The sequence below is a fragment of the Carassius auratus genome, chromosome 37 (genome assembly GCF_003368295.1).
Source record: "Carassius auratus strain Wakin chromosome 37, ASM336829v1, whole genome shotgun sequence".
Taxonomy (NCBI): Eukaryota; Metazoa; Chordata; class Actinopteri; order Cypriniformes; family Cyprinidae; genus Carassius; species Carassius auratus.
Window position 1 is genome coordinate 6,183,052 of NC_039279.1, and position 13,009 is coordinate 6,196,060.

A 13,009-nucleotide genomic window follows, 5' to 3' on the forward strand; every position below is an offset into this window, starting at 1 on the left:
GAGCAAATTATTTATAATGAACACTGTAATATTCCATAAAAAATAAGAATTTGTCAATTTTCTTTTTATTAGAAATAAACATAACAGAAGACAGTACAAAAACAAACGAGTTACACCAAAACATATGGACAAACATACAGTGTGTTATGCAGCAATACTCCCTAAGTGACTAAGATCTGGCAATTTGCCCTCCTGAAGAGGGTGTTTATGAACCCAATGAGGTTGTGCCAAAGTCCACAGGTGCTCAGGAAGGCAGGCAGGTGATAATTGATTTGGGTGGGGTGGTATGTGGTTGTGACTTGGAAAAGGACCATAGGGGCAAAGTAGACAGGGTACTGACCTTTGCCAGCCAAATACAGACTATGGAGGGAGTATTATGAGTACAGAGTGAAGGAGAGTGAGTAAAAAAGATTAGATGAAAGGTTTTGACATGTTATAAGACTGTTGACCCAGTTCAGTGTGTGTAGTACGTTAACCACTCGTGTTTTAAAGGAACTTTCCACTGAACCAAAATTTTGGTGGAGGATGCAGGTAGATTTAAAAAAACTAAAATGCCGCAACACAAATTGATGAACTTTTCATTTGTCACATCTCTCTGAAATGTGGGTCTTCAGAGTTTTAAATAAACATTCCTGTACTGCTCAAACAGATGATCTGAATTACAGAAAAGTGTCCAAAGATAAAATGGCACTTCCTGTGCTCTACATTCGGAGGTCTCTAGGCATTCCTCATCTCTCTTACTGCTACTGGTCGTAGAGCTCAGCCAGGCTCACTGCATGTGCATCAGGCAGTGTAATGAGGCTATTTCAGGCTTCAACCAACAGTGCGGGGAGGTTGTCAGGATAGAGAGGGATGTTTCAGAGATTCAGAGGAATGCGAAGTGAGGAGGGATCACTTTATCGCATTCTCTCTCCCTATCAGTCCATCAATTGAAGAGCTCACCCCTGAAACCTCACTAAGTTTATTTTCACAGTGAGTCTCTATATTTGGTCAGTTATCCTTGATTTGCCCACATGGGTTTTCTAGACCAATCTAAATTACTCTCTCACAGGTGTTTAATGCTCGCATCACTCATGATGGGTGCTAATACTAGTTGTGGCGGTGTTTGTTTGTTTTTAGGGCAGAGACTTGCTGACGCAAAAGATACCATTGTGGCAACAAGCATGTGCCGACCCAAATAAACTCCCAGAGCGGGCGATGCTTCTGGCTCAGCAAATGGGCTCAGGAGTGACGGGGACGCTGGGTCCCAGTGTCCACCACACCTCTAAGTCTAACCTGACCATCTCAGACCCCATCCCTGGGGCCAAACCACTTCCTGTGCCCCCTGAGCTTGCAGTACTCATGGGAAACCAACAGATGGTGAGTTAGAAACCCAGTCTGACCCCCAAAAAAATTATAATTTGAGCCACAAAATAATCCAGTGTCTCAACTGCAGCTAGATTATTAGTAAATGGTTGCATTAATGATGTGTATAATTAAGTTCTGAGGGTGTTTGGGAGAGTGGGGACACACACTCGCGGCCATAGGAATGAGAGAATTCAGCATAGATGAAGTCGTTAAAATACAGTTTCATAATGACCACAATGCTGTGAAAAGAATAATCAAAAACCTGCTGGCATTTACAGCTCTCTTTAGTTTACAGTTTATCAGAGTGTAGTAACATCTCATGTGGCACAGCTGGTGCAAGGAGTTAAAGCTGCAGTAGGGAACTTTTGACGCTCTAGCGGTTAATAAACAGAACTGCTTGCGTCTTATGGAAGAACATCGCAGCCGGAACTACTTCTCTCTGTATATGTCTATGAAGAATCACAAAAGTACTGGGTTACTCCGCCGTGGTACCCCCAAAGCAATCTAAAATAGTCCGAATATAAACACTTATTATAGGTGCACCCTAGTGATTCAGGACAAGCTAAAAACACGGTTTGGTAAATGGATTCATGGTGTACTCACTTATTATATAAATTTTTCTACATTTTGAACACAAACAAAGTTACGGACCATGCACTGCTCTGATTGGTTGATTTCTTACCGGGAGCGGTCCGTAACTGCAAATGGCAATAGGACCACTGGGAGGGTTTTAATCTGGATTTTTTCACAGATTATCTGTCTCATATTCTACTGTCAGGACATAATGACAGGTTTAACAAATATGTAAAAAATATATATTTACAAAAGTTACCTAATGCAGCTTTAAGGCCCGTTCACACCAAGAATGGTAACTCCAACGATAAAGATAAAGTTTTAAAACTGATTCTAAATGTGAATTAAAATTAGTCTACACCACAACCATATTTATAACCACACAATGTTGTTGGAATTTGAAAGTGGCATAACTGCATGTTCTGTTCATCATTGTGTTTGCAACTGGATTGAACCAAATCTCTGATTTACATAGGAGAGATTTTGTTGTTTTCTCACTATATGAAGTCACACCGGGGTTAAAACTGTGTGAAGACATGGGTTAAAAAAAGCGGAATCTTATAAGTCGAGTTTGCTGTCGTTTTTTTTAAGAGATGTATGTATTCAAGTATACATGGAAACTAGGTGTCTTAATTGTTTCTAAAAAATGTGACTTGCATCTTGCAGAGGATGATGGGAGCAGGTAGTGTTCCAATGGTGAATGGCTCAGGGGTCCATGGGGCTGAAGACTACCAACGCTGGATGGAGACCAGAGCCGCACATGAGAAACCAGCCCACAGACACGGTGGAGAGACCTTCTCCAACACCCTGCCTGTCCGCAAGGTTGCGCCTGTAAAGCCCAAGAACACTCTGGGTGAGTTAAAGGGATAGTTCACCTAAAAATGAAAATTCTGTCATTAATTACTCACCCTCATGTCGTTCCAAACATGTAAGACCTTCGTTCATCTTTGGAACACAAATTATGATATAATATAATATAACATATATATATCTGATCCTACATAGACAGCAATGGAACTACCATCATTAAAGGACATCATTAAAATAGCCATGTTACATCAGTGGTTCAACTGTAATTTTATGAAGCAATGAGATACTTTGTGTACAAAGAAATAAAAAAAACTTTATTCAACAATTCTTCTCTTCCCTGTCAGTGTCCGCTGCAATTCACAGAGTACCACAACGCATGCATGTGGATTCTTCTGCTTGTAAACAAGGCGCAGCGCATGCGTGTTCTACTTCAGCAGCACCTCATGCATGTGTTGTGGTAAAACTTTAAATTTTGGTTGAATATTCCCTTTAAGGAACTTAAGTTCAACAATGCAAACTGTAACTCTCTGATCACGCCATTTGGAAGTTTTTAGTCTTTTTCAATACCCTGTGTCTCTATATGACTTAATAATCTGCCGTCTGTATTTATAGTTGTGTCAGTGTCTGTGCACCTGTGTTTCTCTCTCTCTCCTTGAGAAAGTAGTGAGTGGACAATAACAGGGCAAACACTGCTGGAAATGAAAACAGGGCAGAGCAGATGGGAATAGAGAGGACCGCTTTAAAAATGGAGAGAAAATAGGTGAAGGGTATAGTTTCTCTTTGAGGGGAGTATTTTTAAGAAGCACGAGTGCGCTTAGTGAATGCTGTACATGACCTTTAGGTGGAATTTTAAATATGTTCCTGAACCTACTGAGCTGCCTTGTTGCCTAATTAGGCAGCTTTGTAACTGAAAATAAAATCTCATAAGTGACCGTTTTGAAGGAGGCAACTTCATTTTTAATCTATTGGATTTTACGATATGTACTGAATTAAATGTTTTTCTTCTTGCATAATTATAAAAACAAGTTGCTCAGAATGGATTTCTGATCTCTAACCCCAGCAGAGACACAAACCCTGCCCAGGTCAAGCTCAATGGCAGCTGGGCTGGAGAGAAATGGACGGACACGCGTTCAGGCCCTCTTCTCTCATGCCGCCGGGGACAACAGCACACTCCTCAGCTTTACGGAAGGAGACATCATCACACTGTTGGTGCCTGAAGCCCGAGACGGCTGGCACTATGGCGAAAACGAGAAAAACAGAATGTACGTATCTTGTGGTTAACTTCAAAATAAAATTTACTGGTGCATTGGATGTGTACAGAAAAACAAGAAGATTTTTAATTATAAGAGATCTGCTTCAAATTCCACATTATATGTGTCCTTTCAGGAGAGGCTGGTTCCCGTTCTCCTATACCCGCATGATTCCTGAACCAGACAGCAGTAAACTCCACGTTAGGTGAGTCTGTCTGAATATTAATGAGTTTACAAAAGCCCTTTCACTGTTTAAATACCATTGTGCTGGCACAACTACGGTCATGAACTGCTTTACACCATAAAGCATACAACTGAGAAAGCTTGATGCATGTGCATTAAAGACGTTAACATTGACCAAGACCAATCAAAACTGGCCTTGTTTACTTTATTTGTGCACATTTATAATCTTGTTGTCGTTGATTCATCAGTGCATGTTATTCCAAAGAAAAAATGTCTTTGTAACCTTGAAAATATAATTCCTTGCTCTTTCTCTGACACTCTTTTCCTTTTTACTGGTGTCACTTGGATAATGTTAACTGTTGTCATAATGCCATAATTAGCTATTAAGGTATACATTTAATAAAATTCTGCTTTACATTCGGCTCCGTTCTAGTATACAATGTCCACTTTCTTGATCCAGTCATTCCCTTTATTTTATGGATAAAATAAAGTCCCGGACTACATTTTGTTTTTAGAAATGTCACGTTAGAGAAGTAAAATGAGCAGCAAACATCACAGTGACTTTAAAGGTGTGTATATGTGTGTTTTTAGTTTGCAGCACACCAGGAGCAGCAGCACAGGAAATCTTCTGGAGAGAGACATGATGTTGCCAACACCTGATTACGGCATGCCTACACGCTTCTTCACCCAGCAGCAGAGCACAGCACACAGCCGACAGAGACCATACAGCATGGCAATGCCAGGATTCTCACAAGTAGGCTATGCACACACACACACACACAGACGTTTGTTTTTGTAAAAAGCGGGGACCTCCCATAGGCGTAATGGTTTTTATACTATACAAACTGTATATTATATCACCCTACACCAACCCTAAACCTAACCCTAACCCTCACAGGAAACTTTGTGCATTTTTACTTTCTCAAAAAAACATTATACAGAGTTGAGTCCTGATATGTCACAAAAACATGCCCAAACACACACACACTATTCTCAGTGCAGTGCAGTGTCACACACAGATTAACCTTGTCAGATGTATGCAGATATAAGTATAGCATTCTATAAAAATTGTAATAGTACTAAAGCATTAAATCACCTTCCGAAGGCATTTATCAGACATGCTGAAATATAGTGGGGCGACAGTTCAATTAGAGCTGCCCATTCTCCAGCTAACCGCATGGAGGATGTTCCAGGACATTACCCTAAATCAGTTTTTGCCTGTGACTGTGTGTTATTTTAGCAGCTTGAGCCCACTTTACAAAAGAATTGCCCTGTTTGTGGAGGTCTTTACATTTTCATACAGGTAAAGATATATACTGTATACACAGCAAAACATATTTGTGTACTATACTTCACTGAAATAACTACACTTGCAATGACATTACAGACTTAAATATATATGAATAAGCATGCAAATACTTTTGGAGCAGCATTGAAATACATCAGAAGTAGGTCTTTGTTATGTAACAAAGCCAGCAACAAACATCTCTCATCTTAACTCTCCTCATTACCCAGGAGTCCCCTCTTTTTATTGCATTCAGTATTTATTGAGTTTTGCTTAAGTCAGTTATTAGTTACAGTAGTTCAACTTGTTCAGGATGCAATCAATGACCTCCTTTTTTATACCTGGTTACAATAAAGATACTTTAGCTATCATCAATACTACAGTTGATAAATGTTATGCATTCTTCTACTGCCGTCTACTGGACATTTGTAGAAAGCAGATAACTTAAAAAAGTTCTTTTTTCCTTCACAGCAAGGTTTGGAGGAGTACCAGTCTCGGTTCCTAACGAGGTAAGACCCAACTCTTCACTTACTCATATGCCCCCTAAAGAGAAACAATTTAAAAGGTGTTTTAGTTTGTCTCTAAGTTCTTTCTGTGTTTCCTTTAATTTGAATGATTCCTCTCTGTTTTTGTTTGAATTCAAAAATCCCATATAAATATTTAGAATTTTAATTATGGCAAGCAAAAAGAATCTTGTTTGCTTGACCTGCAGCCGGAGCAGACGAACATAGCTGATGTTTCTGAAGGTCTAGCCAAAACATAAGGTGGACGGGTGACCAAGCGGCACCTAAACCCATGTTGAACAAGGAGAAACCTCTGATTGTTTAAATGGGTTTCATAAGCCTCGCAATAGAGTCAGTCATTTATGGTCTTTTCCCATAGATGAGACATATCTACTCTCTCAAAAATGCTGTAGCATTCTTTATCAATTTGAACGAACTTCTTTCTTTTTCTGTTGTATGGTACAAAGCACCTTGTGTGACATTTCTTTAGACAATAAATGAATAAAATAAGTCAATAAACAAAAACCTTTCTAGGGCATCTATGGGGAAGAAGACCATTCCCAGCTTTTATTCCTGCTAATGCTAATGCTAATTCCTTAGCATCACACAATTCAAAGGAGGTATAGATCAAATATTTTAAATAATTTATTTTTCCATTTAAGTTTCCATTCCATTCTTGCTTTTGCTGTCCATGTGTGTCTGTCTTATTTAGTGGCATTTGTTCCAACTTTTTTTTCAGTAGTGAAAGTCTCATGAGAAGCAGTTTTTCACATGCAACCCCCAATATTTTAAATCTGTAGTTCACTTTACATCTTGCTGTACACACCATTTAGATTTGACCCCATGATGCATTTGAAAAAATGGGCTCCATTTTCACAATAAAAGTGTATGGGTCTTAAGTAAAGCATTTTCTGATTAGTATACATTCGTTTATTACAATTGTTTACATTTTGCTTTTAGCAAATGCAGCCCATCACATTTGTAATGTGCATTAATTGAGATTACTTTGAGCAGTAACATTAAAGGGATAGTTCACCAAAAAATACAAGTTCTGTTTTACTCACCCTAATATCATTAAATGACTTCTTTCCGAAACACTTGCAGTAGTGCACAAGTCATATGGACTAATTGTTATTATTTTATGGTGCTTTTGCCTGACAAGCTGCAGTCCTATATTGGTGTTTCACAAACAAAGTCACACATGTTTGGAACGTGTGAGTAAATGATGGTAATTTTCATTTATAGGTGAACTATTCCTTGAACATCAGGGCTTTATGCTCTCTGTGCTTTAATGTGTCTGTGTCCAAAGCCAACCTGGCAGCATCTCCCTCTCTTTGTTCCACAGTGCGGAGGGCAAATTGATTTCGACAGTGTGAGAGGAAAGACAAACACACAGACACCACCCTCCCCTCCGTCCACATACACACTCCCCTGTCTTCCTTTAACTCTCAACAATCCATCCCCCTTCACTCCACCCTCAGAGGAAGAGGATCTAGATCCACCCTTCCCACCTTCTTGTTCCCTAATTTTATCCCAGTTGGAAGCAGCCTAATGGAACCGGAATGCTGAGTATTCCATGTTGACCTTCCTCATTATACGCTTCCATCATGAGGATTTTGAAATTATTCAGTTAATATGTTGAATTGTTCATACAGTATGTATCTCTTGCCTGTCTTTCATGCAAGTACATGTCAGCGACGTATAAACTAAATGCATAACTTTTGCCATCCAGGGGTCCATGTATAGTTTACATGAAAATTACAATTCTGTTGTATTATATTATTTTCTTCTACGGAACACAAAAAGGCTTATTTATATTATTATACCTAAGCAGTTTTTTTTTCCTTACAATGAAAGTGAATGGTCATCAGAATTTTTCTGAACCAAAATGCTTTTCTTATTTTTTATTCTTTTTTTTTTTTTTGGAGTTAAACATTAACTGGTCCCCATCCACTTTCATTTTAGGGAAGATAGCAGCTCAGGAATCAAAATGTATTTATTTATTTTCTGTAGAAGAAGGAAAAGTTGTATAGGTTTGGAACAACACGAGGGCCAGTAAATTAATTTTTTTATTGAACAAAAAAATCTTAATTTAGTAATATGTTTAATTGTATTGTTTGTAACAATACCCGTGGGTTTATCAAAGTATAAACGACAGCTGAGAAGTAAAAACAAGAAAAATATTTACTTTTTTTAATCATTCCTTTGAATTTTATTTAACTAATTATCAGTAACTTTCAGTGTTTTTCTATGTCATTGCAAAGGGACTCCGTGATCTCATAATATCTCATCTGGAGTCCGTTTAATGAATTATCTAAATGCATCAAGTGTGCTAGAGCAAGACGGTGAAATCTGATGTACAGTATATATTTGACCTTCCCTGTGTCTCAAGTGAAGATTGAATTAGAACAAAAAATCAGTTGTTTCTGGACTTCATAGTTCATGCATGAAAGAAAAGACAACTGGTACCTACATAATATCCATATCTCATCACCAACCACGCATGAAGCTATAAGCAGTGAGAAGCTGTGTGTTAATGATTTGACCACAGATAAGAGGTGTAACCATGATCAATCACTGTAACACATGGCCACGGGTGACTCATTGCTTGTATAAAGAAAAGCAGAAAGAAATGAACAATATAGTTTTAGTCTAGGCCAGTTATGGTTGCCAAGCAACGTCTCAACTTTATTAATGTAGAATAAAATCAATCAGATTGTAGAATCTGAACTATTTCTAAAAAAAAAATTATTTTCTGCACTGATGTATGTTGCGGTTATTAAAGTGATGCATCCATATTCACGATGTGCTCCAGTGCCTTGTACATAGCACATCATATTTGTAAATACTAGAACTTTAAATTGGATGTTGAATTGTATTATGAGTATTTCTATTAATTTTGACATGGATACATTGCATATTTTGGTTCAACAAGATCCATGTGGATCACTGTACAGCTTTTTGATTCAAAACATATGTAAAAAAAGCATTAACCAACTTTGATACCATACTTTTTTGTTTAGTATCAACTTAAACATTATGTTCTATGCTTAATTAAGATACACTTACACACCCCTTGTGTGAGTTTTTTTAGCCTTTTTCACAGGAGTGAAAGCTGAAATCTTTTAGTTCCAGTTTGTTTCATTGAAACAAAATGCTTATGATTAAGCTATAAGAAAGACCAGGTTTCTCTGATGTGATCGAAACACCACGTTGCTTGTCTGCTCTAGTAATTGTTTAAAGGTGCACTGCTTTAGATCTTCTCTGTATTGTACTCCAAAAGTCGATTTATTGTTGTACATGAAGGTGATGCACAATTAAATAAAAGCACCTTCATTATTGCCACAGAGTATGCGTGAAGACGTCCAGATTGTACACTCACTTTAATTTTTCTCATGCTTTCCGTCACTAAAGATCCTGCCAGGTTCTTAATGTCTGTCTCTCCTCCTACTATAGTTTTTTAATTATTATTTTTTTTCACTTTTGCTCTCTGTTTGTTATTTTCTATGTGTAACTAAACCAACGTCTTGCTATAGCTCTGCCAACACTCTCCATCTCTGTTTTGATGAATTTAGAGACAAAAGCAGTAAGGTGTCACGGACTGGAAGCCAGTGCCAGTGTTTCTTCTTTCTGCACTAGAGTAAAGGCCATGGTACAGCCGCCACACTCAGAGAGAGCTCCACCTCTGTCATGATCTTTATATATGACCTTTTCTTCTGGAATGGCCACTTTGTGGATCTAAAAAGCAGAGAAAGTACAATAGTTGTACAGTAAAGTATATCAACTTCAAAGTGCATGTATTTTGGGCGACACCAGAACAGTGTAATGTTGCTAAATGACCATGTGACTTTTTACTCTTGAAACCATGAATAAACTTTTCTTCAGATTAAAGCGGTGTAGTCATTTATTAACTTGATTTCATGACCTCTTTGTCATAATTTAATTTCATATTGATTACCTTGTAATTGTCAACAATTTAACTCATAGGTCTCTAAATTGATCTGTAATTGTCAGTTGATGGTTTCTTTTAATCATCCCTGTCTTAAAGTCTGTGCAGTTTTCATGGTACTCAGATTGATCACTGCAGACACTCAATCTGAAATGTAATTCTATTACAGTCTTTATTTAGAACCCAGCTTTCACGATGCTACTCATTTTACTCATAATAAACATGGTGAGGTTTTTTTTTATTCCCGTTTGATCTCATGATTTGAAACGCTTTCACAATTCTGCTGACCTGATTCACTGTTAAAAGTTTGACCTTCTGTAGTTGGTGATCAGCGTTTTCTGAAGTTATATAGATGTATACATATAAAATCAGTTTCAGATTCTATTTTGTACCCTTTTCTGTGAAAGTGCTTACTACATTTTTTATGTGAAAAAAAAAAGTTGTTATATAAACATTAATGGTATAGTTTATTTCATTAAATAAGGCAAATAGTCAAACTCCAGGCCTTTTCTCATTTTTTCAGTGTGGTTCCTGAATTTGAACGCTTTTGAGTGAGTAAACTATGCAGATCATTTATAATATTAAGGTATAGGGGAAAACATGTTAAAGAAAATTGCATGCTTCTGACACCACTGAATATATTTATTTCAACTGGAAATCTTCAACTTAGAAAAATGGGCTCAACATGTATTTGAATGCTTAATATCAAAATCTCGTTCCATTAAATACAGAAACAAATAGGATTATTTATTCATTCATTTTAAATATATAAAAAGTAGTATAAAAATTTAGATATTTTGGTGGTTGTGAAATTATTCGACCACATTTAAGTGTTCAAAATACCTTTTGGGTCTCTTAATATTATGTATAGCATGTCAAACTATGCTATAACTGATTTTAATTCAGTTTCAGGTTCTTTCCTCCTCAGGCTGTGTGATAAAGCTCTAGCTTTCTAAAGAATTCAATTTACATGTACAATATCATATCTGAATGCAAAATATAATGCAATCATTTCCTGACTTTCAAAATCGTGTCTCTGAAATGAATCTTTTGAGCAGCCACAGGTGTATAATTGACTCAGGGAAGAGACTGAACTTGAATTACAATCAACATGTCTGATTTTATAGCATGAATAATCTCAAATGTGTATTTTCATTTCCTTATATTTATATTCCCTCAAATATTAGGCTTCAGACATCTTCTTTTTTTTTTTTTTTTTTTTTTTTTACGAATGCAGAATGTTTTATTGTTTAATATTTTTGGCAATAACTTCAAAGCATGCTTTATATGATGTTATGGTTTGTATCTTTGTTTTTTTAGAGTGACAGATCCTTTCCAATTCTCCACATTTGCGCTCACATCTCGCCAACGTCAAAGCAATTCCAACAGCAAGCAGAAACCCAAACTCATAACCGAAGACCTTGGATCTCGACTCCCTTATTAGGACATCAATTTTTCAAACACATTTTTTACAGGCCACAGGGACTAGAGCTACTGTACAGAACCTTCTTACAGCATATTACCCACAATCCTCAGTCAAAGCAACAAAACCACCAAGATCTGAGCTTCTGATCATTTAAGTATTGCCACTATTTGATGATCCATAAGATTTCTATGTATGACTGAAAAAAAAATTATATATATATATATATATATATATATATATATATAATACACAATTGTAAATACATTTAGTATGACCTCATTATTTTTTAGAAGATCTCAAGAAGGTCCATTGAGGAAAACTGCTCAAATCATCAAGTATAATGTATTACCTGTTTCTTTTAATACAATGTGCTTTTGTCTCATAATACATAAATGAAGGCAGCATAAATGGCTGCCCACTGATCCGGTTTTGTGTTCACAGTGTGTGTGTGTTCACTGTTGTGTGTGTGCACTTTGGATGGGTTAAATGCAGAGCACAAATTCCAAGTATAAGTAACCATACTTGGCCAAATTGCATGTCACGTCACATCAAAACTGTATAAAATATGTATTTTTGGTTTCCTGCACTTTGAATCAAGGTTCAACCAACAAAAAACGAAAAATTTGAGAACTTGTTTTGAATTTGTATTTTAACGTGTTTTAATACAAACACATTTTATATGATATATGATTGATACTACAGGAAAGGTTGGAATTTCATATCACTATCATGATTCGGGTGCTTGTTCATGTCAAACACCAAAAGTGCAGATTTTCTTGGTCAGTAATGACTTAAAATGTTGCTGTTCTTTATATAGAAAGTATTTTGGAGCTTTTATTGAGAGGTAAAGGAACAAAATCTTTCTTACTCTTGTATTCCACAGAAAAATGTGAATACACTTCAAGCTTCACAATCATAATTAACTAATAATGGGTAATTGAAATAAAGAATGATGAAATTTAGATTTTCACCTCATCGTAATCAGCACTTCTAGTAACAGACAGCCAAGAACAGATTTCAGCTTTTCCTACACCACAATAATGATGACCATACTCTTCTGAACACATTTCTAGTGTAGCAAGCGAGATTACGATATCACTTTTTCATTGTAGAGAGCAAGAAATCATTTTTGGAGATTCCAAAACCTCAAGATTTCTTAAACAGGGCCTAGAGGATAGATCTCAAAGCTATTCTCCTCTCTTTTTGTATATTGTCTGTTAAATTGTTTATTAGAAAGACTGCTCTTCAAGCATTACCTCCCCCTCCATCTTCCATTTGATCTTTTTCGCCCACACAAATCCACTCAATATTCACACTTTCTCAATAATCACATGCATTCCTTTGACACTGTCACAAAACCATCACTCTCACTCTTTTTTCACTCTCTCATCCTTTCTCCTACAACAGTGCCACATTTTCACTCATTAACCCAATTCACATCAATTAGTTCATTAGTAGGTTGTACATACCAAACAACATCAGAAAAATGCTGACAGAAAAGGTTTTCCCAAATAGAAAAATACAAAGTTTCAAATGAAACATGTAGCAACAGTCACTGTTCATGAACACTGGTTGTTCTTATACTGTACGTACATATATGATGTAAATATTGTATGTGAACAGAGTGAGAATGGAAAATTGAGAGAAAATACTGTTTTTCACAATCATTTTATCTCAAGAATG

General features: G+C 36.6%; 1 protein-coding gene across 11 annotated transcripts in view; it reads left to right on the forward strand.

The window, feature by feature from the left end:
* Positions 1-11,485, forward strand: part of LOC113055982 (brain-specific angiogenesis inhibitor 1-associated protein 2-like) — a 48,408-nt gene extending 36,923 nt beyond the window's left edge. For 4 of the 11 annotated variants that reach the window (XM_026222397.1, XM_026222399.1, XM_026222401.1 and 1 more), the window contains 7 exons: positions 1,120-1,359; positions 2,587-2,773; positions 3,791-3,992; positions 4,117-4,185; positions 4,755-4,917; positions 5,920-5,957; positions 11,221-11,485. In XM_026222397.1, coding sequence (XP_026078182.1) covers positions 1,120-1,359; positions 2,587-2,773; positions 3,791-3,992; positions 4,117-4,185; positions 4,755-4,917; positions 5,920-5,957; positions 11,221-11,344 — 1,023 coding nt within the window. In that variant the 3' untranslated portion in view covers positions 11,345-11,485. Of the gene's footprint in view, positions 1-1,119; positions 1,360-2,586; positions 2,774-3,790; positions 3,993-4,116; positions 4,186-4,754; positions 4,918-5,919; positions 5,962-6,160; positions 9,843-11,220 lie in introns of those variants that run through there. The other 7 variants (XM_026222403.1, XM_026222404.1, XM_026222396.1 and 4 more) reach the window with 6 other exon arrangements.
* The last annotated feature ends 1,524 nt before the right edge of the window (positions 11,486-13,009 follow it).